This window comes from Ailuropoda melanoleuca, chromosome 8 (assembly GCF_002007445.2).
Source record: "Ailuropoda melanoleuca isolate Jingjing chromosome 8, ASM200744v2, whole genome shotgun sequence".
Taxonomy (NCBI): domain Eukaryota; kingdom Metazoa; phylum Chordata; class Mammalia; order Carnivora; family Ursidae; genus Ailuropoda; species Ailuropoda melanoleuca.
Genome location: NC_048225.1, coordinates 94,548,307 through 94,575,126, shown reverse-complemented (window position 1 = coordinate 94,575,126; position 26,820 = coordinate 94,548,307). Strand labels below are relative to the sequence as shown.

Sequence of the window (26,820 nt, the reverse complement as noted above, 5' to 3'; positions counted from 1 at the left end):
ATTTCCTAGTCAATTGGAAATTTTTTTTTTTATGAGATTCTGTCTGCTATTGTTCCTATCATTCCTTAGCCACCTACCCATTACCTTTTCACACCACCTCCCCTTCATTGCTTCAGAAAGGAGCAAATTTGGAGCTGGCCTCATTCCAGAATTCTGAAAAAGATACCAGGTACTTTAGAAGAGCAGAAACTCTTTACAACTCTTTAGGACTGGGAAGAAGCGTCCAGAGGAAAGAGAAAACCTTTACACAGAGAGCTACTTGATATACATGAAAACCTCTACTGGGAACGTCTCTTCTAGGTCAAAAAGGTATTTTCTTCCTCAGAGAACACTGCAAGGTTTGGATGTGACCCAGAGTCCCATCCTTGTCTACTTTTAGAAAGGGGTCTGGATTTGAAACCGACTGAGCTCACACCGATCCACTAGCCAGAGACAGGGTAGCTGGGGTGCCCAAAGATGGGAGGAGCTCCTGTGCCCAGCCCCAGAGGCCTCCAGGGCTCAGGGGCCCACTCAGATTGTGCCCAAGAGCAAGAGAGAGGAACTGGGGTGAGCAAGCACTGTGGCTTTGTCTGTTTCCTGTTTCAGCAAGGCTGCCGTGTAAAAAGAAAGACAGTACTAAGAAGGGAAATGCTAACGGGGCCCAGAGCCATGGATTGAGAGCTTGCACTTTACTCAGCTGCTGTCCTGCCCCACCTGAGACCAGAGCCACGGTCTGCCAGGAGCTGGAATGCTTTCCTGAGCTGTTTGGTTTGGAGCCTGGGACCCAAGGTAACTGAGAAGGAGGACGTTTTTGGGTCCAGTTTGGGGGCCTCCGACTCTGGGGTGGGGAAGATGATCTGTCATCTAAGCTTCCCTAGGCTCAAGGGGAAGACACAGAAGTAGATGGGTTAGTTTAAGACTGTTCGGGGTGGGGTAAGCAAGAAAGCGTCCTGCGCTGGGTCCCAGAGGCACTAGCCATGGCCCAGGGGTCTAGCTTCGAACGCTCCTCTGCTCTGTCCATTAGAGTAGATTAGGAGTGAGTCAGGTCCCAGCTACCCAGTGATGGGCATGAAGTAAATGACCTTTGATGGTTGCCTTCACAATAGGAGTCCCCAAAACAACAAGCTGCCTTTCCACAGCTTAGGTGTAGGCCCTTCTCTTGGCTCACACTGGGAGCTCTGCACTGGACGGCCAGACCTATGCAGGAAGCCATCCACTGCACACACGGGCAGGAAGTAGGAGCAGACTGGGAAAGGTGGCGACTAACCACTGTCAGGTGAGGGCAGCACCCTGACCTCTCCTTGTGGCAGGATGCCCTAAGCCCATCTCACCTCCTCCCCAAGCTCCACATGGGCCCTGTCACGCTGCCAGATGCCAGAAAGCCTGGGCAGTGGCCCAGTGACCTCTCTTTGAACCACACAGAGACCAGTTCCTTTTCGTTTGCAGCCCATCCCTGTCAGTCAGCCATCCCACATGGCTTCTTGTGTTTAAGCAAATCACAACGGTCAAGACATCCCTGAAAGTTGGATGCGAGTCCACTCAGCTGTGTGCACCGAATCCTTATGGGGGTGGGGGTGGGGGTCCGGGAATGCTCCCTTCTGTAAGGAGCCATCTGTACTGTGAGTCCCTGCTTGGGTAACAGGTCCCAGGGTCTGCCCCTCGGAAGCAGAGCGAGGCTGCCCCGCATGTCTGCAGCCTGGCAGAGTCCGGGGAGACCTTCTCTCAGGCTCCGGCTCCTCCCCCTCAGTCCTTTCCTCCTCATGGCAGGAAGGTGAGAGGATTCTCCATAATCACAGGCTTTGCCTCCTCTACAAAGCCCTCAGATTACCTGGAGCCAAACAGGGAGGGGACCTGGCAGCCCATGTTTTAATGGTGGGATGCAAATAGCCTAGACACCGATTCTCCACCCCACCTCTTCTTTGCCTTTCTGCTGGGCCTAGTTGAGATGGCAGTTGTGTCCAGATCACAGAGAAGTCCTTTTCTCTTGTAGCCCACACCCAGAGGTCAGATGAACCAGAGGGGTAAATATGATTTCAACCCGAGGCTGCATCCCCTCCACATAGTAAACAGCACCCCTTCAAAGAGAAGAGGGTGGGGGACAGAAGGATGAGGCATTCTTGATCCTGGAGTGCTAGTCTAGCTGGAGGCCTTGGTCTTACAGCACCAAGGCTTTAAGAGCCAAGATCAGCAAGACCGGGGTAAGAATAATCCTAGTTCAGCATTGTAAAAAGCTAATGTTTATTGTGTGTTATGTACCAGATGCTTGATGGGCATTTTTTCCTTTAATTCTTATAACCTTACAAGGGACGTTATGGTCCCCTTTTATAAATGAAAAAACTAAGACTTAGAGATGTTTAATAGCTTGTCCACAAGCACAGAGGTAGTAGATGACAGAGTCAGGATATGAACCCAGGCAGCCAGGAGCCAGGGCTCCCCCCCATCTAAGGCAGAATAGCCAGGGGCTATGGCTTAGGCTACTACGAGGGTAGATTCTGGACACGGAGCTCACCTGCACATAATCCTGAGTCTCCTCCATTCAGTCATTTATAACTCAATATGAATGGGCCTTCTGGATGACATTCTGTTTTTAAATAACAGAAGTGGCAGGTGGGATATCAGGGAACCCTACAGAGTAGGAATGAGGAGAAAAGCCTAAAGAAAGGGGCGAGCTATCCAGGAATGTGATGAGAGTACAAGCATTGACAGCCTCACAGTTCTGCTTGGGGTCTGCACTGCCCAAGACCAGAGCATGTCCCTCCAAGCCTTGAGAGTCAGGCATTTGAGAGCATAACCTTGTAAGATGCCTTTCCTGGAGTGAGACTGCCCTACCCAAGAATGACCCCAGGGAATGAGTGGTAGGATCAGAGACGGAGTAAGAATCCTGCAGAGAATTCTGGACTGAGCCAGATGGGAAGCAAAGTTCCAATGAAAGGACAGAGAGGCTGCTACCTGTTGAGTCTGTTTGGCCTATAAATAAACTCAAGGGGCCAGAGCTGGTAATTGCCTGCTGGTCAGTGAAGCTGAGATGCCCTCTGACCTATCCAGAACTCGGTTCCCCAGGCAGTGAGTAATGACATCATGGGACAGAGAGGAGAAGCAGAAGCTGGAAGGGGGAGTCCCTCTTCCTTCATCATCCAGTGGGCTCGACTCCAGTGATCAGTGGAAGCAGGGCACAGAATTTCCAGTGCTCAGAATCTGCTCAGCCACGTCCAGCCCCAACTCAGCCAAGCTACTAGAGGGTTCTAAGAGAATAAACAAATTTGCAGAAGGTAGGTGAGGGAGAGTGAGAAAGAGAGAAGGGCAGAGAGAGGAAGAAGAGGTTAGAGTTTGGGGTTCTGGGAATGGCAGGTAAGACTGTAAAGAGGCAGCAAGTATGGTTTCTACACCAAGTCTGGTTCCCTGGGGACTTGCGGTGACTGTTTGCATTTGTTTCATTTTTGTTTATAATAACCTTTGAAGTATCCTTCGTGTGGTTGCTGGTTTTGATGGTATGATCTCTGTTTGGGTTAAGGAGAACAGACCTGGCAGCATTCTTAGCCCTAACAGGGAGGAGATTCTAAAACATGGAACCTTCAGCCTGGGGAGTTATTGAGCTGGAAGCTCTGAAATGGGTTTCTGTGAACACTGGGCAGATGGCAGGTACTCAGCCAATCCTGGTTTGAGTTGATGTGCTCCTGACGGTCAGAGCCCAGTCCTGGGCCAGGAGCAGATACCAACGGACCAATGTCAGGACTCCATGACTGGAAGAGTTAGCAAGGTTTCCCTCCTAAACCATGCCCAGGACCAGGCTCAGAAGCTAGTTACTAAGGGCCAAGAAGACAGCAGTGGGTGGTGGTCACAGGACTGGACCCAATTTGGGGGGTCTGGTTATCCCTCCAGGCCTTGAAAAGAGTCACTCACCTGTTTTAGCATCAACTTGGGCCAAGAGATCAGTGAAGATGCTGGCTTTCCGTTTAGATTGGAGAACAGGGAGCCAATTTACCTGGTTTTCTAGAAGTCTCTGGAAAATGAACATATCCCTATCTGCCATCTAAAAGGCTATATGCTCATGACAATTTTCATCAATTATTTCTCAGGTTTTCCTGACTTAGAGGCAGGGTGAGGTCAAGGAAGTTCAAGGAAGAAGTGGTAGCCAGAGAGATCTTTCCACTTTGCAGAGGAGGAAACATAGGCCAGAGGAAAGCAAAAGTTAGTGTAGAGCCTGGACCCAGGAGTCCTGACTCCCCAGTTCAACACCATCACCTCGTCAGTTTTCAACCCACACGTATGAGACGCTGTGCTATTTCTGCCCCCTGGTCCAGGGAGATAGTCATTTTTCTGCCCATCTCCTGACCCCTCCCCTTCTCCTCCCTCTTGGCATTTGGCAGACCCAGGCAGCTATTCCAGGAACTGGAAGCCAAGCACAACAGGTGCTCAGGAAGTCATCATGATCAGCCCAGACCCCAGGCCTTCCCCTGGCTTGGCCCGGTGGGCTGAGAGCTATGAGGCCAAGTGTGAGCGCCGGCAGGAGACCCGTGAGAGCCGCCGCTGCCGCCCCAATGTGACCACTTGCCGCCAGGTGGGGAAGGCACTGAGGATCCAGCAGAGAGAGCAGCTCCAGAGAGCACGACAACAGGAGTTCTTCAAGAGGAGGAACCTGGAGGTGGAGGAGAAACGCAAGATCCAGAGCCCCAGGGCCAAGGAGCGAGGTCCCTCCAGGAGGCCAGGCCAGCCAACTGACCTCAAGGAACCCTTGTCTTGGGCCCACAGGATCTCTTCCACCCGGCAGCAGGTGGGTCACGTCAGGGGACACGCAGCTCTGGACAGGGGCAAGGGTACTATGACATGTGCGTGGGCTCAGAGTCACTAAAAAGCAATCTAAATTAAGTTCCTGCTTCCTCAGTAATATAGTTGTCTCCCTTAGCCACTTACTCACTCAGAGATTGTTGTTGTTTGGGGTTTTTTTTGTTTGCTCAGCTATTTTGTTTGTTTGTTTGTTTGTTTTGCACTTGCCTTTTAAGGAAGGACGAAGAATTTTAAACAATTCCATTGCTAATTCCTAGTTATCAGTTCATATTTGGGCAGTCTCTACATACATCATTCCACAAATATTTATGGAGTGCTTACTGTATGCCAGGTACACAGGCCCATCTTCTTGGTGCCCCCTCTCAGGAACACACACACGCACAAAGCCCCCCCCCCCACACCTCTCCTTTCGTCTTCTGTGAGGCTGTTGCACCCACCTACCTTTTCTCTTTCACTTGGACCCTTCCATTTGTACTAAATTCATTCAGCGAAGGTTTTATCTGGTCCAGTAAGCTTTCCCTGGCTTCTCTAGGCCATCTCTGCTCTCTGTGGTCCTTAGGAGGTTACAAATCCTCTAAGATGGTGTAATGATACTTAGACAACCCATCATTCCGGCCTGGGAAGGAGCAGTGCGGGCAGGAATCAGGGTGTGCTGAGATGATCTAAGGCAGCAGACCAGCCGTGTCTTCCCACCCACATTGTGGGCATGTTGACAGCTGGGACCGTCCGCTGTATTCCCTGGAAGTCCCTGGCCTCATACCCAGACTAGAAGTTCAGTCAGGGCTTCTTAACTAGTGGACCTGTCATCCACAATAGAGGGTGCTGTTCAGAAAAACGATCCTTGAGCTCGATTGTGAAATAAAACCAGCTGGGTACTTTCTATGGCAAGAAGGTTTCTGAATGCTTTTTGTTTAAAAAAAATTTTTTTTAAGGAGAAAAAGAACAAAAACACATTTAACTAAAGAATTTCACCTAAGCCTATCGGTTATTGAAGTTTTACTGAGATCAAGTCAGTCTGCAGCATCGGCTGCCACAGGCATCCCTTAGCCTTTTGGTGTTCTGTTACAACCGTAGAAGTTTTGAGTGTGTATGAAGAAAATATAAACAAAGAGCGGACTAGATTGTGACAACGGCTACTACACACTTCCTACACATCCCTGTTCTACCTGCTCTTCACACAAAACTTCGGCAGCATTCCAGCCATCACTGGGAGGGAGGAAGCCCCCTCTCGAATATGGAAGGGACCTCAGAGACCATCGACGTCACACAGACTACAGATGCTTACAGGAGACGGAGACCTGGCAGAAAAGGCAGGGTCTGACCCCAGACGCCCTCACTCTCAGACCAGTTCTCTTGCCACATCACTATGCTGGCAGTGTAAGTGGCTGAAACCACACAAGGTAGACCAGGGATTCTAGAGAAAGTCAGAAGAGACAAGTCCAGCTCCCCCTTTGCCTGGCCTGGGAAGGACCATTCCCACCAGCCAGCAAGAGGGAGTGTGGAAGCAGGGAGAACTTCGTAGTTCTCAAGGTTTGAAAGGCTTACTTTGGTTTTCCGGACCGGAAACGTGATCACTGGTTCATCTTTCTGCAGTCAGCTGGAGAATCGCGCTCTAAGAGGTGGTAGGCTTTCAGCACCCTCCACTTGCTTTCCAGGTGTCAGGGACCAGCTCTGAAGTCTTTCCAACCCAGAGTCACCCTCCCTCAGGCACGTGGAGGGATCTGGCTGACCTCCCCTCCCAGGCTGGGGACCTTTCACCAAAGGACTCTCCCACCAAAAAGCCACCCCGACACCACCGCGGTAAGAGCATAGCCTCCCTCACTCACTGGGGCTTGCAGACAATCTTGCCAGCAGACTCAGCTTGCTGGCAGTGGGGAGTCCCTGTCCCTTCCCACTTACTCCTCCACGGGTTCTGAATCACCTTATCCTCTATTGCTCAGGCACTCAGACAAAGGCAGAAGCAGCCCAGCCAACAATTAAGAATGATGCCAGTCAGCAAACCAAGTGAGTACCTTCCATGTTCCTGCCCCGCCCCCATCCATTCCTCTCTTCTAAGCTTTGCTTGAACCCTCACCCTGTCTGTGGAGAAGGAACACAAGGAACTTCCATATGCATGTTAATTGAGAGAAAGGAAGACCTGCCCCACCCTATTGGCTCTTTGGAAGAGCTCAGAGAGGGAATGGACTCACCACCTCCCGATGGGCTCTTTTCTCAGATCCATTGTCATTTCTGTTTTTATTTCTTCTCTTCCCAGTTGCGGAGTTGCAGTTCTAGATAAGGTAAGAAAATCCTCACTTTGAAGGTGTTGATCAGATGGTATCTCAGCTCCCCCAAGCTCTGACATTCTGGAATTCCATGGTAAACACAGCTAGGATGGAGGGGCACCTCTTCCTGGACAAGCACAGACTCAGGGACCTGGAAGGACTCTGTCTGAGCCAAGGAAGAACATTCACTTGACACAAGCCAGTCCTGGCTCTTGTTCTGTGTTCCAGGATTTCAGGGGACCTAGAGTCTTCTTGAACACCCTTTTTCTTTCTCTCTAGGAAATCATCCAGCTTTCTGAGTACCTCAAAGTAAGTAACATGTGAACTCTCCCTTCAGCTCCTTCCCCCATTGACTCCATCCTCCTCCAGGTTAATCATACCTTCTTGCGTTTTGCCCCCCAGGAGGCCCTACAAAGGGAGCTGGTTCTAAAACAGAAAATGGTGGTTCTCCAAGACCTACTATCCACTCTGATAAGGGCCTCTGACAGCTCTTGGAAGGTAAGGGAATGAAATCTTTGTTGGAACAAAGCTCATGGGCTTCTATTCTTCTTTCCATACTATTCCAGCAAGAGAAGAGGTTTTCTCACTACTGAAGAGGCGAGGTAGGAAGTGCTAAGACCTAGAGGTCAGATGTGTCACAGTAAATATAAGGGAAAGCTCAGCTAAATACAGAGTCATTCGCTGGGGTCATGCTACTCCACACCCAGGGAAGACCCAGAACCAAAACTGGCAAGAACTCCCATTTCTCCATTTGTTGGAAGACGAGAAGGAAGATCCCAATACATTTGCTATTACTGACTGTGGTAAACGCCAACTTTTTTTGTACGGGATTCACTCCAATATTAACTGTAAGCCATCATACACCTACTACTCAGCTTAGACATCAATGTACAAGTGAGAAGAGATTTTAGAGATCATGTAGTCTAAGTTTTCTCATTTCATCAGTGAGGAAACTGAGTGTCAGAGAGGTCAAGTGACTTGCCCAAAGTCACATTGCTAGTTAGAGGCAGAACTGGAACTAAAATTCAGAACTCTTTATTTTAGTCCATTCATTCCCCGGGTATTCATAGATCATGTTCTCTGCACTGAGCACTGGAAATCATGACTTTAATTAGTCAGGGTTCCTGCTTTTAGAGAGCTTGTGGTTTTGTCAGGGAGACAGATACCTAAACAATGCAGAGACCAGAGAAATGAAATAAGAGAAATGTTTTCAGGATATAATAGTACACAAGAAGGAGGGAATGACTCTAGAGAAGAGAACAACAGGGAAATATTTATAGTTACATAAGTATTTTCCAGACTAATGTGGAAGCAGGAACTATATTCTAGGCTGGGGATACAGCACAGGTAAAGACCTAGAGGTGTGATATAGTCTAATGCAGTGGGTTCCCAACCTTTTAATCTCAGGACTGCTGTATACTCTAAAAAGTTTATTGAAAACCCCAAAGCACTTTTTATATTTACCATATTAGGATTTACCACATTAGAAACAAAAACAGGAATCTTAAAATGTGTATACATTTTAAAATAGCAATGGTAAACTCATTACACATGAACCTAAATTACCTATTTTTATGAAAAATAAGTATATTTTTCCAAAAAATAGGGAGGGATGTAGCATTGTTTTACACTTTGGCCAATCTTTTCAAAGTCTGAGGAGAAGACTGCTAGATTCTCCCATTTCCACCCACTGTAATACATTGTTTTGGTGGAAGCATATGAAGGAAAATCCGGCTTCAAACAGATACATAGCTGGGAAAGGAAAGACCTCATAGAACTTGTGAAAGGTTCTCAGGGACTCTTCGAAGACCCCACAGTGAAACCCCCTAGACTATGCTATTCAGGGAGCTATGCCACTCGAGCATAAAGCACCGGTACAAAGAGAACGCACAACCTCACAGGCCTCCATGAACATCTTACCCTGCAGCACAGATGGCTTGTATGTGGACAGAGAGATGGGCTGTGAGGGTGTGGAACAAACAGAGAAGTTTACAGTGATGTAAGACAGACTTCCCCAGCTCAGTCCTCCTTCCTCACGTGGCATTGTACTGGGATTAATGTCTATGTTCAGGGCTCCTGATTGTCAAGGAAGTCGTTTTCATCAGCAGAGCAGGAGCCTGGGACAGACAGCTGTGCATGCCAGGTGGTTTCCGGTGCTGAACTAATTTGAGATCATCTCACTCATTTATTCGAGAGACATTTGATAAGTTCCAACTATGTGCTGAGCCCTGTGCCACAGGGACAAAAAGAAGTAGGGTTCTTGCTCTTGACGAGCTCACATATCAGCCAAAAAGAGAGAAGCGTGTAGTAAATAACCCACATGCAACGAGATAAAGCTGTAACAGTGGTTTCTAAAATGGGATGCGGAGGAAAGAGAAGGAAAGTTATTCTGCCTGAAGTGGAACAGGGTAGGCTCCAAAGGAAAGGGACCACTTGAGCTGGGTCTGGAAGGAGGCATCGTTTACCCGTTATAGCGGTAGGAATGGTGATGGGGAAGAAAAAAAACAGAAAGGAAAGGGTGTTTAAGGTAAAGGAATCAGAATGATCATAGGCCTCTGTGTAACAAGCCATTGGGCATAGCGGAGTGTGGCTGAAACGAAGGGATCGTGGCAGAGGAGTTCCAAAGACAAGACCAGGAAGGGCTTCGGGCAGGTCTCTGGAATTATGAAGCTTAAACTTTTCCCGTTGGACAGGGGATCTCAAACAAACAACGCAGAGACTCTTTCCTAAATGAAAGGTGTATGTATTGCAGATTCACGAGAATACATGCTACCCCCAGTTTGAGAAACCCTGCTCCAGGCATTCGGCGGGGAAGCCATGGGAGGACACGGTTTTCGGGTTTAAAGGCGTGTACTCAGCAGTGTTGGGCTCATCCTCACAAGGAGTTGTGCTCACGACGGCAGCATAAACACTAAACAGTTGCGCAAGTGAGCCAAAAAGGATCAGATCTGTGTTTTGAAGTGTTATCTGACAACAATGAGGACCGTGGCTCCGGGTGGGTGTGGAAGTGGCCAAAGCCGTGGTAACTTATATCCCAGCTAAGGCACACTCAGAACGCAAGTCATGGCAGGCTTGGCAGGAACGGGAAACATTTCCAAGGTCACCTCTGGCGGCAGTTTCACTCCCCAATGGGCACACGAGCTGAAGTTCCTCTGGTTGTGGTTTCCTCCCTCCCTTCTTCCCACCCCTCCCTATACTCACCCTTCTTTTCTTCCTCCTCCCCACCAACCCCCCAGTTTCCTGTTTTTCACAAAAACAGATTTTTCATTAAGAGTTCTTGCTTCCCTCAAAACAAAATAATCCAACCCTCCACCCCTGCCATGGAAGCCTCAACTTCAGTGGAAGGACAACCCCAGACTGTGGTATTGGGAAAACTAACTGGAAGAATGTGACCAAAACGGGGACTGACATTCAGCCCAGTTCAGGACTTCATTTTTTCCATTTGGCCCCTGTGACTTGAATCTCTAAGTTCACATGCAGGGGAGCTCACCACAAACTCTGCAAGAACCCCAAGAATGAGCTCCCTCCATTGCCTCCCCCTCAAAGCTGACTCTGGGCCTATTGGAGGTGATGGGCCTAGGGCACTGCTGACACTCCAGAGCTGGGTCCAACCTTCAGAGCAGAAACAATTCGGGCAGTAGAGAAAGCAAGCTGTCAGTGTTGGGCAATACAAAACAGGAGCAGGGCACACTTGGGTTTTAAGTTCTGCAAAGTGGAAACGAGATCTTGAGATGACAGCACAGCGGGGGATTGGCTGCGAGCCCTAGGCAAGCTCTGCTAGAACAGAGATGAACTGTGGGCTGGCGCTTCTGCGGTGAGGTGGTAGTGTTTCTGGAGAACAGATCAGAGGCTGGGGAAAGCCAAGCAGAAGCAGGAGCTGAAGCCCTCAGACCAGCACCAGGTGTGTATGGCCTCTGTCTTGCTCCCTTTTCCAACCGGGGGTACTGTGCTCTCTGAGCCCTGGGCTCTCGGGGGACAATTCCCAAAAAAATGTCCACAGTTGGCTGGTAACGAGTCCTTCTTTCCACATACTTACCACTGGGCTTCATGGGGGAGGGGCTGGGACGGGGTGGGGGGAGCTGGGGCTCAGACCAAGAAACTACATGCCCCATTTGCAACAACTTGGCTACAACTGTCTTCCCTGCCTCAGGGAGTCTGGGAAGGCGGAGCTGTGGACAAGAGATTTTTTCAAGCCCCAGACTTGGTCCTTCAGCCCCACTGCAGGGGCTCAACTGAACTGTCTTCTATTCCATCGTCAATGGAAAAGTAATCTGGGGTACGGCTAAGATACAAAAAACAGTTGAGATAGGCAAAATATTAGATTAAAACCATAGTAAGGAAAAGAGAGGAGCCACCCAAAAAGGGTAGGAGATGGGGGAAAAATGTAACAAGATGGCTTTGGGCATGTCTGTTTTCTTCTCCAACTACAGCAAGATAAACCTTTAAACTCAGTGGGTTTGATTACATTCTGCCATAGCAAGAGTTTAGGCACAAGGACAATGCAGAGATCTGAACCAGGAAATGGGGGTACAGGAGTTGATTTCGGGACCCGTGGATTGACAGCGAACAGGCCACTCAGGGGAATGCAGCCCTTCTACCAGTTAGGCCAGAATAGTGAAAGTCTTTGTCCATCTCTTTTATCTGTCCCTAAGCCCTGTGGCTCCTGGAGATGCAAAATCCTGAACTCTCAGCTCTCACACGAGATATTATGAAAAGCATTAATAGCAGGAGGCACTTTGAAAAATTATTTTTGGCAAAGCTTTTTGCTTTTGCAAAGCCCAGCTGAGTAATACAGGAAGCAGAAAGGGTGGGGGCGCCCCCTGGCCCCTAGGGTTAGAAGAATCAGCCAAACAAGATCAAAACAGGAGCTATGAGATACCACTTCCTGCCTCCCCCAGGTGCCCTGAAACTCATTGAAGGGGACAGACCTCAAAACAGAGTCCCCTCCTCTGCACCAGGCCATTGTAAACCAGAAACATGATGAGGGTTCCAAACACCCAAGCCGCCTGACTGAGAGGGGATATGGCATCTCAGGCCTGGAGAGAAATGTCATTTCTAAACCTGGCAAGTGTCTTACAGGGCCTGGTTGGAAAAAGCCAGAGAAAGGATATGAAAATGGTTCTTGCTAGAGACCCACGGCCTTTCCTCTGGGAAATCGGCTCTCATCGATGGCACCCTCCCCTCTCCCCAGCCCCCTCATACACACAATCTTAAGTCAGACTCAGGGCTGGAGGAACAAAACCCTGCCCTGGGAAAAAGGGAGACCACTACAGGTGGAGGAAAGAACAAAGCGGCAAGGAGGTTGTTAGCTACTCAGCTGAAAGACTGAAAAACTGAGAAACAGATAAAGCTCTAACAGTCTGCCTTTCTCCACCTTCACTCTTAAGATTAGCGTCTCTCTTGGAATGTCCAAAATGGCATGAAACCGACCCAGCTTATGAAGACATAGAACATGGCTTTCTGGGAAGCCCTTTTACCACCACCACCGCTCCCCACATACACACACACTGCCTTAATATCTCTCCTCCATTTCCTGCTTTCTTGAAGAATTTCTCATCTTTATTGAAAAAAGATTATTTATTGATTTCTTTATGTGAGAGAGAGCACTTATGAAAGAGAGTGTGAGCAGGGGGAGGAGGAAGGGCAGAGGGAGAAGCAGACTCCCCACTAAGCAGGGAGCCAGACCCCAGGACCCTGAGATCGTGACCTGAGCTGAAGGCAGACGCTCAACCAACTGAGCCACCCTGGCGCCCCACTCTCATCGAGTCCAGTGTGTGTGTGTGTGTGTGTGTGTGTGCATGTGTGTGTGTGTGTGTTGGGGGAATGCCTGGGGGAGGCGAGGAGGGGAGGTATTAGTTTGTTAGGGCTGCTATAACAAAATACCATAGTCTAGGTGGTTTAACCAACAGAAATTTATTTTTTCACAATTCTGGAAGCTAGAAGTCTAAAATCAAGGCATTAAACAGGTTTGGTTTCTCCTGAAGCCTCTCTCCTTGGCTTGCAGATGGCTGTCTTCTCCTGTGTCTTCACATGGTGTTGTTCTCTTTTTGTGAGGACACCAGTCATATTGGATTAGAGCCCACCCTAACGACATCATTTTAACTTATCTTTTTTTTTTTTAAGAAAGGGAAAGAGAGAGTGAGGGGGAGGAGAGGGGCAGAAAGAGGGAGAGAGAGAATCTCAGGCTGACTCTATGCTGAGTAGGCAACCTGACTCGGGGCTTGATCCCACAACCCCAAGATCATGACCTGAGCCAAAATCGAGAGCCAGACACTCAACAGACTGAGCCACCCAGGAGCCCCTTAACTTAATTATCTCTTTAAAGACCTTATCTCCAAATACAGTCACATTCTGAGGTGCTGGGAGTTGGGCTGTTAACATATAAATTTGGTGGGGAGGCCTTGGAGGGGGAGGACAGAATTCAGCCCATGACAGGGGGTAAGGAAGGGAATGTGGAGACTCCTTTAGTCTTACCGGCCTATACTTTAGAATAAAGGTCGATGTACAAGACTGAGAGAAGGTGAGGAATATAGAAGTGCCTAGACAGACAAGGGAGAGTGGTAAGGAGGAAAGAAAAAGAGAGCTTAGAAGATTTCCTTCAAGTAAACTCCTACTATGATATCCTGAACCACTGGATAGAGAACCTCAAGGTACAGAGAGGACTTGGGGCCAGTCTGATTCCTCCTTCTCCTGAGCCAGAGAAAGAAGAAAAGATCCTCTTCTACTCAAACATCCTTTGTCATCTTTCCTCCTCCCTACCTCCTGAAAGAGTTCATTTCCACAAACATTGCTTGAGCACAGATCATGTTCCAGGCAGTAAGCTGGAAAAACAGAAGAAAACTCTGCATGCTATATTTTGGCCCAAACTCATTAACTCATACCATTTGCTCTAGGGCCAGCTTAACGAAGACATATTGAAGGGCAAACTGAGATCTTTAGAAAACCAGCTGCACACCTGCACCCAGGTAAGCATTCTGGAAGACACTTCCAGCCCAAGAATCTAGAATTAAAGGAGAATGCTTGAACCTCTATCCTACTTTCTAGAAATGACATCTGATAAAGATGAAAGCACCCATTCCTACTCACTCAGTTCTCGCTTCGCCGTTTTCACTTTGGTCCCCAACCCACCCTCTTCTCCTTTTTTCCTCATGTTCTTCCCTTTGCACCCTGAGAAGGAACCCCCACATCAAGTACTTTGCCAGGCCCAGGGGAACCTTAGGAATACCTGGAAATATAGGGAGAGGCCCTAAGTAAAGAGTCTCGCCAGATAGACCTTCATAGGTCCCATTCTTTGAACAGATAAATTGGATATTATAATAAAAACTTGCAAAATGATTTCCATTCCGTGGGCAACTTTAGCCTAGTAGCAATCCCTGGGGGAAAGTATAAGGCTACGACTCTTGGCTTTTTTATGGCATTGTTATCTGTCTTCAGTAAACTCTTGATTGGCCTGATCTTGGATTACAAGAGATAGAAAGAAATCAGCTTCACACTTGAAAAGTGGTGGATTTCTGACAAGTGGTGAGATGTCAGATAAAAGAATGAGGTGAAGCGTGTAGAGATCGGGAGATAAAGTAGACCTGGCTGCACGGTTGGGGTCTTATGGGGAACAGAGCTTATATGCAGGTTTGCTGATCCACAACTTTTACTTTTTCAGTATGGCCTGTTTTGTCAGACTCTTATGAACTAAGTAATGCCAGCCATGCTCATAAAATACCGACATGTACTCCGGAACGCCAGTCTATTCATTTTCAATGGGGGGGGGGGTAAAGCTGGCCAGCATGAGTAAGTCCCCTAACTGGGATATACCCATGTATGACCTCAGCCAGCCTGGATCTGGCTTCTAAAGAAAATTCCAAGAACATAAGACCCACTCACATTTTTTTTTTAAAGATTTTATTTATTTATTTGACAGAGATAGAGACAGCCAGCGAGAGAGGGAACACAAGCAGGGGGAGTGGGAGAGGAAGAAGCAGGCTCATAGCAGAGGAGCCTGATGTGGGGCTCGATCCCATAACGCCGGGATCACGCCCTGAGCCGAAGGCAGACGCTCAACCGCTGTGCCACCCAGGCGCCCCGACCCACTCACATTTAAATCCAAATTTTCAGATGATTCCAAAGCTAAATGGAAATGATTTCATATTGATCCTTATTCAGTGGGATAACCCAGAGTTGACAGTAAAAGTTGCGTGACTTCCCCAGAATCACAGGGCAAAAAGACAAAAGGGATAGGGAAGGGAAGACCCTAAGTGAATTTGCAAAGCTGCTCTTTTCTTAACTCCTGAAGCCAAGACAATTTTTTTTAATGCAAATGTATTAATTTAAAAACACTGACAGTACTAGGGATTGTTCAGATCTCTGAAGCTACAAATATTAAAAAAAAAAAAAGCATGCTTTCTACCTTGAAGGAGTTTATAATCCCATAAGGGACACAGATGAGTCAATAGAGTGGGGAGATAGAGACTTACAGAGGCTACTATGTGAACACTAAGAAAAGCTACCTTTCTGGGGGATAGGGGTGATTGGTCAAGATTTATCAGAATTTACATGATCCTTGGACTGAACCTTGAGCATGAGTAGAAGTTAACCAGGTGAAAAGGGTAGGTGAGGATGCTCTAGGCAGAAGCTATATGGAAAAAGGCAAAGGCCAAAATGCACAATGCTTAGGGCATCTGCAAGCAGCTCAGCTTGAGTGGAAGTAGCATCGAATCAAAGTTTGAGCTTATAAGTAGGAGCCATGCCAAGGAATTTGTACACAATCCTTAGTCACTGAGAGATTTAAACAGGGAGTGACATGATCAGATTTACAACCCTCTAGCTTCAAGGCTTGAAGATAGAGAAAATATTGCATTGACCCATATAATAGTATTATCGGAGTGTGAACTAAGGAAGTGACAGGAAGTATGGAGAAGACACAGATATGAGTCGTTAAAGAGGTTGATTTGACAATGCTCGATGAACAACTGATCAGTGGGAGAAAGTGAGAGAAATCAAGGATGACTCCCTGGTCTCAGGCTTGGGAGACTGAGTGGGTGATGATGCTGGTCACTGAGGTAAGAAGCCCAGGAGAAAGGAGCAGGTGGAGAAAGATGATTTGGCTTTGGAAATGTTGAATTTGAAGTGCCCTTGGAAGGCCTGGGGGAGGGCCAACATGGCTAGAGCACTGTGTTAACCCTGCTTACCTCCCTCATCACCTGGGACCCTCTCCCCGCCCACCTCGAGCCTGGAAGACAGTCCACCAGATTACTGGTATCTCTGCTCTGGGAGCAAGGAGCAAATTCTTTTCCTTTCTGTATCCCAGCTTGGGGGTTGGCACACAGAAGCTCAATATGAGTCTGTTGAATTACACCAAATTTACAGAAATACTCCCCTGGGGGAATGAAAAAGGTGTTACTGGAGATGGAAGACCAGAAAAACAGCTATGAGCAGAAGGCCAAGGAGTCACTGCAGAAAGTGCTGGAGGAGAAAATGAGCGCAGAGCAGCAACTGCAGAGCACACAGGTGCAGGGATGCTGTGTAATCCTTGGGGCTGGGACCCTAGGGTGGCTCTGGGCAGCATGGGACAACCGCACAACTCCATGGAACCCCCAAGGCACCCTCCTCTTGTCTGAACACCCCCTCAGCGGTCCCTGGCTCTGGCCGAGCAGAAGTGTGAAGAGTGGAGGAGCCAGTACGAAGCTCTGAAGGAGGCCTGGAGGAACCTGGGGACCCAGCACAGAGAGCTGGAGAGCCAACTCCATGTGCTTCAGTCCAAACTGCAGGTACCAGGCCCTGGGGTGGGGAGAGAAGGCTTGTGGGATGGGGGCAGTGACAGCAGTGAGGAGAGAAGCTGCCGCTGGGATGGGGGTTCCACAGGCAACCTGAGAGCATCTGGCTTTCAGTTCCTCACTCACTGCCCACTTTGTACCTGACTTGCTGTTTGGGCCCTGAAATCTAATTGTGAGTTCAGCAAGGAGGTCTCAGGCAAATGAACTAAGTGTTCACTGAATGACACCATACACTTGCAAAGGGCTGGACTGGAATATTCATCAGCCTACTGTCATACTCCAACGACTCTCTGCACTCCAATCCAGCAGAGCATTCAGCTCAGATGTGCCCACTACTGGCACAGAACAAGCCTCACTAACTTACTTAGAGGTTGAGTATTGACTAACATCGTGCCAAGGTGATTTTTAAGCAATTATAGTAGACCCTTGGCATTCTCAAGGGTTCCATCATTTCCAATCGGTATTACCTTGTCAAAGTTAACTAATCTCCTAAGCCTCAGTTTTCTCATCTCCAAAAGGATGCTACTAGTAGTATGTGCATCATAGGGTTGTTGTATGATTGAGATAATCCATTACAAAGCAGTAGCAAAATTTCTTCAGGGCACAGAGAAGCCTCCATACATATTAGCTATTTCTCATCATAGATTTTACTTACTTTGTTTGAAATTTTGAGGACCCACACCAAAAATTTACCTTTTATCATTTTACTGAAGCAGGAACCTGAGAAGCCAAATTAATAAGACAGGGTGTGTGGGTCTTATCAAAGGAGTGAACCCAGCTGGCCAATACCCTACAGCCACATCTCTCGTGAAGGCCTTTTTCTTTTGAACCTTAATTTTTTGAGAAAAATGAGCCTACCAAAGGAAAAAAAAATTGACAGTGTTAGAACGAGAAGTAAAGACGATGAGAAGACACCTAAAAAAGTGATGATTTGGTATTCTTTCATTTGGGCCTGACTCAAATGAGTTCCTTGTGAAATATCAAAAAATCTGATCCACTAAATGTGAGGAATAGAGCAGAGGGAAGAAACAAAAAATCCCAGTTTCCATTTCCCTAATACTCCTTCTGTCTCTGAAATTCTAGTTTTCCTCTTCCATGGGATCTGTTTCCAATCTCTGTCCCAGCACTGACCTGCTTCTGTGTCGGGCCCCCTCCTTACAGGGAGCAGACAGTAGAGACCTACAGATGAACCAGGCTCTACGACTTCTGGAGAATGAGCACCAGGAACTGCAGGCCAAGATTGAACACCTGCAGGGGGACAGAGACCTGCACAGCTCGGATACCCAGCACCTACAAGGTACTGTTCTCGGAGGCCTCTGGCTGAGCGAGCTCCAGAAAGGAAGCCGGGTGGAGGAGAAGGCCTCAGTCCTTGGTTGGCTTTGTGATTTCATTTTACCTCGAGGTTAAGGCAGGGCTGTTTTAATCATGGAAGCCTGAAGATGAATCGTGCTGTGCTAGTGGGTCTGGTAGTATCCGCCTGCTTTTCCAGCCAGTCCCTCGGAGCCAGGTCACGGCAGTCCCACTTCAGTCACCCGTGCAAGTCTGCATTTCTAATTCGGAAGGGAAAGGTCAGTTGAAACACAAGGCACAGCGAAGGTCCCATCACTGCCTCTGTGTCAGCTGAGACGATAAAATCACGGGCAAATGCAACTCTTGATTCAACCTGATGTTGTTGAGGCCGATGACATCCCAGGTACTCGGGATCTGGTTTACCTCTCCAGATCGGGGACGAGTAGAAGAGGAACCTCCACTTGGCACACATCAGAGGCCATAGACAAGACAGCACCTACGACTAACTCCCCTTCTCGGGTGTCAGGTTCATTAAGTCTTAGGTTCATCTATTTCGGTTTGCATTATTTCATTTTCAGATCAACTGAAGAAGTCAGAGGAGGAGAAACTGGCCCTGGTGGCCAAAGTACAGCAGCTGCAGAGTAAGTTCCCTTTCCAGATTCTCAAAGTACAACAGCTGGCTCTTTGGTGTTCCTGGGGCTCCTGCCCCACAAAAGGCATGCAAAGGAGGGGTCTGAAGCCCAGTCTTTGACATAGCCTACCTCTGTGCGTTTTCACACCTTCTTGGAAAGTGAGGTCATGTAACAGCTCTTCACAAGTTAATATTGGCTTTTTTTTCCTTTTCCACTTTTCTCCTTCCGTGCCAATGATAACCACCCAAATTTTCCCCAGAATTGCCATTTCCCCCAGATTTTCAGATTTTAAAAAACGCTGGGTTTTCTAAGGCAATTATTTTATATATTGACATTCATTACATAATGAGTATGTTCTATAGACTTCTGTCATATGGAATGGTTCAGAAAAATCAGCTCATACTACATGTGCTTTAGTCCACTTCAAAACTACCTGTTGGGGCCAAACAGGAAAAGGGACTTTTCAGAAAAAAGGAGGCAATGGCCAAAAAGCTGGAGAACCTGATTCGATTAATAGCTCTGCTATTAATCACCTTAACCTCTGACACCCCAACAGAGAAGTTCCATGCAATGAATATTAAGAGTAAGGCAGCCCAGCAGATGCCAAGCACCTATAGGGCAGGAGCTGAATGGGCAAGGAGTCACCTCAAAAATCATGCCTTTATTTATTCCCCTACCAAGTGCCAGGCACTTCAGGCACACACACTGAGGATACAGTGCCGAACAGAACTGACACAGCTCCTTCCCTAATGAAGCTCACGTTCTAAGTAAGCTCTACAATAAAGTATGGAGCTTTTATGAACAATTAAGTATGTGTCAGGTAGTAATAACTGCCATGGAGAAAAATAAAGCAGGTTAAAGGGGAACAGTTGCTATTTCATACAGGGTCATCTGGGGAAGTCTTTCTTCTAAGGTAACAGTTAAGCAGAGACTGAAAGGTAAAGACATGGTAGGAAGAGATACAAGGATGATGTATTCATTCACAAAATACCACACACTGGGTGACTTAAAAAACAGAAATTTATTTTGTTCTGGAGGCTACAAGTCCAAGATCAAGGTGTCGGCAGGGCTGATTTCTTCTGAGGGTTTTGAGGAAAGGATGTGTTCCAGGCCACTTCCCTTGGCTTGTAGATGGCCTTCTTCTCCCTATGTTTCTTCAGATGTCTTCTAACTAGTTCTGTGTTGAAATTTCTCCTTATAAGGACACCAGTCATATGAGATTAGGGCCCACTCCAATGTCCCAAAATACTTGATTACCTCTGTAAAGAACCTATCTCCAAATAAGGTCACATTCTGAGGTACCAGGGGTTAGGACGTCCTATGAGTTTGCGGGGGAAGGACACAATTCAACCAATAACAAGACAGGAACATCTTGAATAATTAAGGTTTGAAGCAAAGTTCTGAAAAGACACAGTTTGCAGTAGATACGCTAGGACAGACAAGTTCCTTGTGTTTTCCCACAGGTCTGCTCCAGAATCAATCCTTACAGCTTCAAGAACAGGAGAAACTCTTAACAAAGAAAGGTCAGCAAATTTACTCCCACAAATTCTAAGCTAGTCGTCTTTCCTTGCCTGTCTAGAGGCAGGGGATGGACTACATGACCTCTTGGAGTCCCATGCAGTTCTAGGAGTCTGTTAGGTCAGGGATCCAGGGGAGCTTTTTAAGGACTGATCATTGGCTTTGAGAACACTTTAACCAGTTAGTGCCTATCCTGAGAAGTATATAAACTGTGAAAAGAATTTCTACTCTCTCTGAAAACATATGTCTGTGTTGAACATTTCAATAAATTGATTTTGAACTCAGGATTTAATGTCAATTTTTACACTTGACTTTCCAAGTCACATCCAATTCCCCAAGTCCACACCAAGTTGCATGCAACAACCACCTCACTGCTAGCCCTCAAGAGTCTGCTGCCTTAGCTCCCTTAGAAGAATTCATCATGTGTGTGGGGTTGTGGGGGGGAAGTTCCTCACTTATGCAGTCCATGTGGTCTTTTCTCATCACAATCACCATGTAAAAAATAAGGCAGAAATTATGATACCCACATAGTATGGATAAGAAAATGAAAGTCTACGGTCATAAGAATTAAGGACACAGCTAGGACAACAATCCAGAATTTCTGACTCCTAGTTCAGTGCTCTCTTCACCAAGACTAAGACTGCCATGTGGTTCAGAAGCCATCTCTAACCACAGGAAGATGAATTCTAGGAGAGGACAGCCATTCTCATGTCTGAAATGAGGCCAGAAGGGAGAAGGGGTTAGTTATATTGAAGCATCCAGCAAACCTACTAGAAATACCACAAAAGAAAATGGATTAGTAAGTATTCTCTAGAAATATCTGCCACTAAACAGGACTAGGGATACAAAGAAAAGATGCCAACCTTGCCCTCAAGGGGCTCAAATTCCAGCTCTGTGTCAAGACTGAGCAGGGTCCCAATGGGAGGAAGTGAGAGAATTCTACTCTATGCAGTCTCATCAGGGACAGGTCCTCCCTTGTTCCCTCTCCTCCCTTCCCCTTGCTCCAGGCTTCTCTCAGGGATAGGGCCCTCCCTCAGAGGTGTGGACCTCACCATCACTGAGAATTTGGCTGCTTTTTTAGATCAGGCTTTGCCTATGTGGAGTCCAAAGCCCTCCCATAATGAAGTGGAACCTGAGGGTACAGGGAAGGAGAAAGAATGGGATTTCAGAGACCAGCTGCAAAAGAAGACTTTGCAGCTCCAGGCCAAGGAAAAGGAGGTGAGACGGTGACCTCAAGATAGTGAGGGGATCATCCCACAGTGGTAGGGAAAACTGCTGGGAGGCAGCCAGAGAGCAAAGATTTCAAAGTTTAAATCATGACTGGATGCCAGCAGGTATTCATCTGCCTTTATAAAATGTCTTTGCTTTTGGGATAATTTGTCAATCTTTTCCCTTCTTCATTTATACCAACTGCTATTCAAGGTTTTATTAAATAGTTACCTTTTGTAAAGTCAACCTAAACTCAAATACATTTAATAAACATATTTACCCCTCAAACTTTGTCCTAGAGTTATCTTAAAACTTTATATACATATATATGTGTGTGTATATATATATATATACACACACATATATATACATAGTGTCTTTTAAATAACAGAACTCTTTCCGTCTACCGACTTGGAAACATACATATCCCCAGAAGCATTCACATGCAACTCAACTAGGTCCTGGTGAAGACACTACACTAAGATCACTCCCAGGTCTTTTGTGCTAAAGAACTTCATTTTTTGAAGTTTACAAAGCATTTGTAAATGCCCCCATTTACAAAGCACTTGCACATACACAATCACATGAGAGCACTGACATGTATAATATGTAATATTATAACATACATTATAATCAATCATTTAAATGAACACATTCCAGAGAAACTAGGTGAGACAGTCAAAAGGCAAACTGAAATTCTGAGAAAAGCTGGGAAGAGAGGATGGTGGTAAAAATTCCAAGCAAATGAAGGGGTAACTCACATGAGGCCCTTGCCCTGACCTGGGCTCTTTCCCAGAAGGAACTGGTGGTGATGACGTTGGTGGTGTTCTCCCCCCCCAGTGCAGAGAACTGCATTTGGAGTTAGACAACCTCAGTGACGAGTATCTCTCCTGCCTGCGTAAGCTGCAGCACTGTCGAGAAGAGCTGAACCAGAGCCATGAGCCGCCTCCCAGAGTAAGAGGGTCTATCCTCCCTTATCGCCCTGGATGATGGTGGGACGGTTCCTCCTTTGGCCAAATCTTGCAGATAAGAGTTTATCAGCCTGTGCCAACATCTGGCCAGACTGTTCCATTCAACTTGGTTTATATACCTGACAGTATAGCCAGTGTCAGCAAACACTGGCTCATGCATGCAAGCCTAATTTTTATGAAACTCTTGAGCCTGAAGGGAAAGACTTACTATTAGCTAAAGCATGAAGTGGTACTCTTTTAGCCTATTATGAGCTAGTGGCAAGAGTGATGAGAGTAAAAGTACTAAGTGATATGAACAGAGAATAATATAATAATATAACTTTGCTGAGTTATTTTCCATCCTTGATTATTCTTATCAGTATTTAAGTACCCATGCTGGGTATGGTTCCCTGAGCTAGTAATCCTGGCTTAGGAGCCAGTGACCAGCAGTAAAGTGGTTTTATCCCAAAGGAAGGGACCAAGTAAGAGAGACAGTGATATAAAAAGCTTGTTCTCTTCTACTGACCCAAGGTTTTCCACTGGGCTAGGATGGGAAGAAGGAAGATTATTTTTGCCTGTACCTTCTCCAAACAACCCATGGCCTCTTTCTCTCCCCCACCCCCTCCTCACAGAGGCAACGTGGGCGATGGCTCTCGATGCTGATGGTAATGATTGCTATAGCACTGGCAGTGTTCCTGGCCAACAAGGACAGCCTGATGATCTGAATCACTTGTGACAGCTGCTTGGGTGAAAATCTGAAGCAAGAAACTCAATAAAAAACTCAGAAGGTTGACATACTTTAAAGTGTGGGTTTCTCCACCTGAGATTTCTGACTTTGTTATTATTTTTTTTAACCTACTGTGAAATAAACAAACTTCACCTAATAGTCTCTGTTCCTCAGAACTCTTAGTTTACCCCTGAATGACATGTCACATCACAAACATAAGACATCTGAGCACCCTAGTCACCTCCTTAGTCCAATTCAGTTGGTGGTACATAAACACGCAGTAAAACCTACCTAGTGCTCCACTTTCTGGCAGGGACTACCCACGAGGGCAGGTATATTTACAGCCGCCACACAAGAGTATACTACTCGTCCTCCACCACCCTTTTCCACAATCTCTTTTCTTCTATCTCCTATCCAGTGAAAAATCAACAGATATCTCAGCAAAGTCAAGAGGACTCCCTAGTACAGAAATGGCAAATATGTACAATCAATGCCACCACCACCTATTCCCACGCCCACTGGTATGGGAATACATATTCCCATATGTCCACTGCGATGTGGACAACTGATTCCAGCATTTTCCCCTAGTGGTCTCAAGATGCTCTGAATTGGTACTTGAGATGCCATCCCTGAGCTAGAGCTGAGTACCCTCTACACGAGAGAAGAGTTAAAGTCAGAGAGCCACCGCCGGCAGCGTGACTACCTCAGAGGAGACGCTCAGGTCAGCAAAGTCATTCTGAGTCCTACATCGAGTTCTAAGGTCTTTCTCCCAAGTATTTAGAATCTCCCTCAGGGCTGGGAATAAGCTTTCTGGGACACTAAAGGAATAGAGCAAGACTGGGGCATGACCATGCAGCCATGAGATCCGGGCAGTGAACACCCGTAGTGGGGTCAGGGCTAAGCAGTTGTCATCTCCCTGGTTCAGATGAAAGGTATACGGAACAGGATAGCCCAGGAGGATCCCAAACACGGTACAGAGATTCCAGTCTGAGGAACGAAGTCTGCTGCAGGAGACTGCCAGGGATAGGTCCTTCTGCAGCCCTTGCAAATGCGTGATGATCTCTGCCATTAGGGCCTTCAAATGCTGAAGCTGGTCCAGGGAGCAAATAGAAGGGTGAGGCTGGGAGCTGGAAACATCCACAAAGGCTATGGTACCAAGCAGTACCTGCTCCAAGTGCTGACATATGTGCTCAGGACTGACAATCAAGCTGTTTTCTCCAATCTCAAGGATGTGAAGTCCCTGGGGCAGGAAGCCCAGGCCCTGCAGTTCCTCCAGATAGCTCTGGAGCTCTGATGCCCCTGCACAATTGTAATCATAGAGCACAGCTGGCTTCAGTCCCCGGGCTACGGCCAACACCTCTCCAGCTAGGTGAAGGCAAACGGCTTGCGGTGGGCGCCGTCTCCTTCCCATGCCCAGGGTCTGCTGAGCAGCTGCCACCAGTAACTGAGGACTCGGTGCTGACATGGGATCTGGAAGCAACATCAAGCAAGGCCTCCTTACCTAGCTACAGTTCCCTCCCCTGGGCCGCATCTCTGAGCTCCAGACACTTGAGCAAGGGCCTAAAAACAAAGCAGTGGCAGGAGATTATTAACATCAGTCAGTGACATACCAAGAAACCTGCCAACAACCTTCCCCTAAGTTTTACAGCATCTTCCAAAGATCTTTGTGTCCCTCCCTCTGCTTTGAAATGCTAACCCAGATCAGACAAGATGGGATCCGTCAATGCTGCCTTATTTTTATGGTTGACTTAGTCTCCCTTAGTCCCAAATTCATGTGTCTTTCAGGTCTTATGGCTAAGCTTTCATTCTCTCTGATTTCTTCTAAATGTTACCAAACTACTTTCTCAGATTCGAACCTTAAGAGTTTGGGGCAGAGTAGTGGCAGAGCTGTCTTTGGCAAAATTCCGGGCATTTTACCTAAAACTGCCCTTCTGAGGCAGAGTTCTAGGTTCCAAACGCCCCTTTCCACTGACAACGTCCCCTTACCTTCCCGCCAAAAGCTTTAAGAATAGCGATCTGATTAATATACACTAGAATATGGATCTACAACCACTGCACCCTGGGACGTAAAAATAATAAATACAATCTGTTATAACTGCAGGACGGCTGTATTTTATTTTTGCCGACCCCGCCTTTCCCTTCTGGCCGACATCCACGGACCTTCGGAAGATGGGCTCACTCCAATCCCCACACCCAGTGCCGAGCATATTATAGTGATCTGTTAAATGAGTCAGAGGTCTCTCTCACACACCCATACTTTCTGCTTCCACCTCCGCTGCAGGTTCGCGGGCTCAAAAGCGCCTTCACGTTTCCTGTTGGTTGCCGAGAAGACGCCGAAACCCGTACGGACCGCCGCAACACGAAATCCCTCCTAACGCGCCAAGCTTCAGGTCGGCGAAACCGACTGAGTGCGCCTGTCCAACACAAGCTCTCCACCACCACCCCTCCCCCGCTCTCCGTGACGTCATCCAGTCCGCCCGCGCGCCTTGCGATAGGACCTCCCGCCAGGCTGTGCCGGAAGTGTGGACTCCTGCAGCCCGGCCCTTTCCGGCCAGACAGAAGCCGGCCCGGCCCGTCTGCGTAGGGACGGGGAGGGGCGGAAGTGCCCGAAAGAAGGCGGGATCCGGCGAAACTAGGCTGCAGCTGCCCTCACGTGGCTTCGCATCGTATTACTACGTCTGGGAAGCCGGAGAAGCGCGCACAGCGCAAAAACACCCTTTGTTTTGTGTCTGGGAAAATGCAATTCCTTCTCCAAACGAAGCTTATCTCGAGACAAGCGACATGTTTTGCAGAGTGTCCTCACCTGTGAGTGGCCCAACAAAGTTAGTTGTCTGTTTACTTTGATCTGCCTAAATCTTGAGAGTCTGAATTCTTAGAAGTGGGTGCCCAAGTGCTGTCCTGTCCAAGATTTGTCATCTCTAAGTAGGGTGTGACGGGCATGAACATTATTCACTCGGAATAAATGTGTGCCAGGCATGCTTCTAGGCGCTGGTGGTATTACAACATACAGAATAGACAAAAACCCCACCTTCTCGGTGCTCAAGTTCGAGGAATTCAGTTTTCTGACTTCACGTGAGAAATGAGCAGAGACAGGCTTTTCAATCAGGCCAGTAGGAAGAAAGTGTTATTTCACTGAAGGGTTAGCACCTCTGAACTGCCAGCTATAGGGTAAGAATTTCTTGAGAAAGCTTATCTGAAGAAGTGGCCCAAATTTATTGCTACGTGGGCAGGACAGAGGCAAAGGGAACTGTGGGCTCCTACACTGGAGGTTTCACTCCTGGCTCTACCTTGGTGGTATCTTCAAAAGGTGAAAACAGACAAGTATGGAGTAAAGATAGGGCCAGCCCGGAAGCAGGATCAGCATGTGGGAGCTCCCAGGCTAACACTGGTCCTTAGCTCAGAGGGAGTCAGAAGCAGAGACTAGAAACTAATTTTAGGATTTTTTCCTTCCCCGTATTTATTTTTATTTTCCCATGGTCATTAGCAGTAAATCTGTAAAATGAAAGACTTGAGTTCATTCATTTATTCTAACAAATACAGTTGGACGCTTGAATAACGCAGGTAGAAACTCTGAATATAACTTTTAACTCCCCCAAACTTTACTAATAGCCTACTATTGACCAGAAGCCTTTCCAATAATATAAACAGTACATATTTTTGTTATAGCAACATTATATACTGTATTCTTACAATAATCTA

General features: G+C 47.2%; 2 protein-coding genes across 7 annotated transcripts; one reads left to right on the top strand and one right to left on the bottom strand.

The window, feature by feature from the left end:
• The first annotated feature begins 525 nt into the window (after window positions 1-525).
• TRAF3IP3 (TRAF3 interacting protein 3) lies at window positions 526-23,280 on the top strand. Of its 4 annotated transcripts, XM_002922050.4 has the most exons (16): window positions 528-768; window positions 4,347-4,750; window positions 6,420-6,564; window positions 6,705-6,768; window positions 7,019-7,043; window positions 7,308-7,337; window positions 7,431-7,526; window positions 13,922-13,993; window positions 16,389-16,529; window positions 16,652-16,789; window positions 17,957-18,092; window positions 18,664-18,726; window positions 20,181-20,240; window positions 21,317-21,453; window positions 22,285-22,398; window positions 23,027-23,280. In XM_002922050.4, the coding sequence occupies exons 2-16, from the start codon at window positions 4,406-4,408 to the stop codon at window positions 23,117-23,119; spliced, it is 1,659 nt and encodes a 552-aa protein (XP_002922096.1). In that variant the 5' UTR covers window positions 528-768; window positions 4,347-4,405; the 3' UTR covers window positions 23,120-23,280. The 4 variants fall into 4 exon arrangements, 3 of the variants coding, with proteins under 3 accessions (XP_019658174.1, XP_002922096.1, XP_034522803.1); XM_019802615.2 differs by lacking the exon at window positions 16,389-16,529 and having other exon boundaries at window positions 526-768; XM_034666912.1 differs by lacking the exon at window positions 21,317-21,453 and having other exon boundaries at window positions 22,241-22,398.
• Window positions 19,720-25,559, bottom strand: C8H1orf74 (chromosome 8 C1orf74 homolog). 3 transcript variants are annotated; one of them, XM_011228469.3, is made up of 2 exons: window positions 25,282-25,559; window positions 19,720-24,681 (listed from the first exon to the last, which is right to left on the bottom strand). In XM_011228469.3, exon 2 carries the CDS (start codon window positions 24,602-24,604, stop codon window positions 23,795-23,797), a length of 810 nt encoding a protein of 269 aa, XP_011226771.1. In that variant the 5' UTR covers window positions 24,605-24,681; window positions 25,282-25,559; the 3' UTR covers window positions 19,720-23,794. The 3 variants fall into 3 exon arrangements, with proteins under 3 accessions (XP_011226771.1, XP_011226772.1, XP_002922095.1); XM_011228470.3 differs by having other exon boundaries at window positions 25,373-25,559; XM_002922049.4 differs by having other exon boundaries at window positions 25,379-25,559.
• Window positions 25,560-26,820: the final 1,261 nt, after the last annotated feature.

Excerpts from the sequence above, each read along its gene's own strand:
- TRAF3IP3 (XM_002922050.4), top strand. The coding sequence starts at position 4,406 with ATGATCAGCCCAGACCCCAGGCCTTCCCCTGGCTTGGCCCGGTGGGCT. Across the intron at positions 18,727-20,180 it reads CAAAGTACAGCAGCTGCAGA|GTCTGCTCCAGAATCAATCC; the intron begins GTAAGTTCCCTT and ends GTTTTCCCACAG. Across the intron at positions 22,399-23,026 it reads GCCATGAGCCGCCTCCCAGA|AGGCAACGTGGGCGATGGCT; the intron begins GTAAGAGGGTCT and ends CCCTCCTCACAG.
- C8H1orf74 (XM_011228469.3), bottom strand. The coding sequence starts at position 24,604 with ATGTTGCTTCCAGATCCCATGTCAGCACCGAGTCCTCAGTTACTGGTG.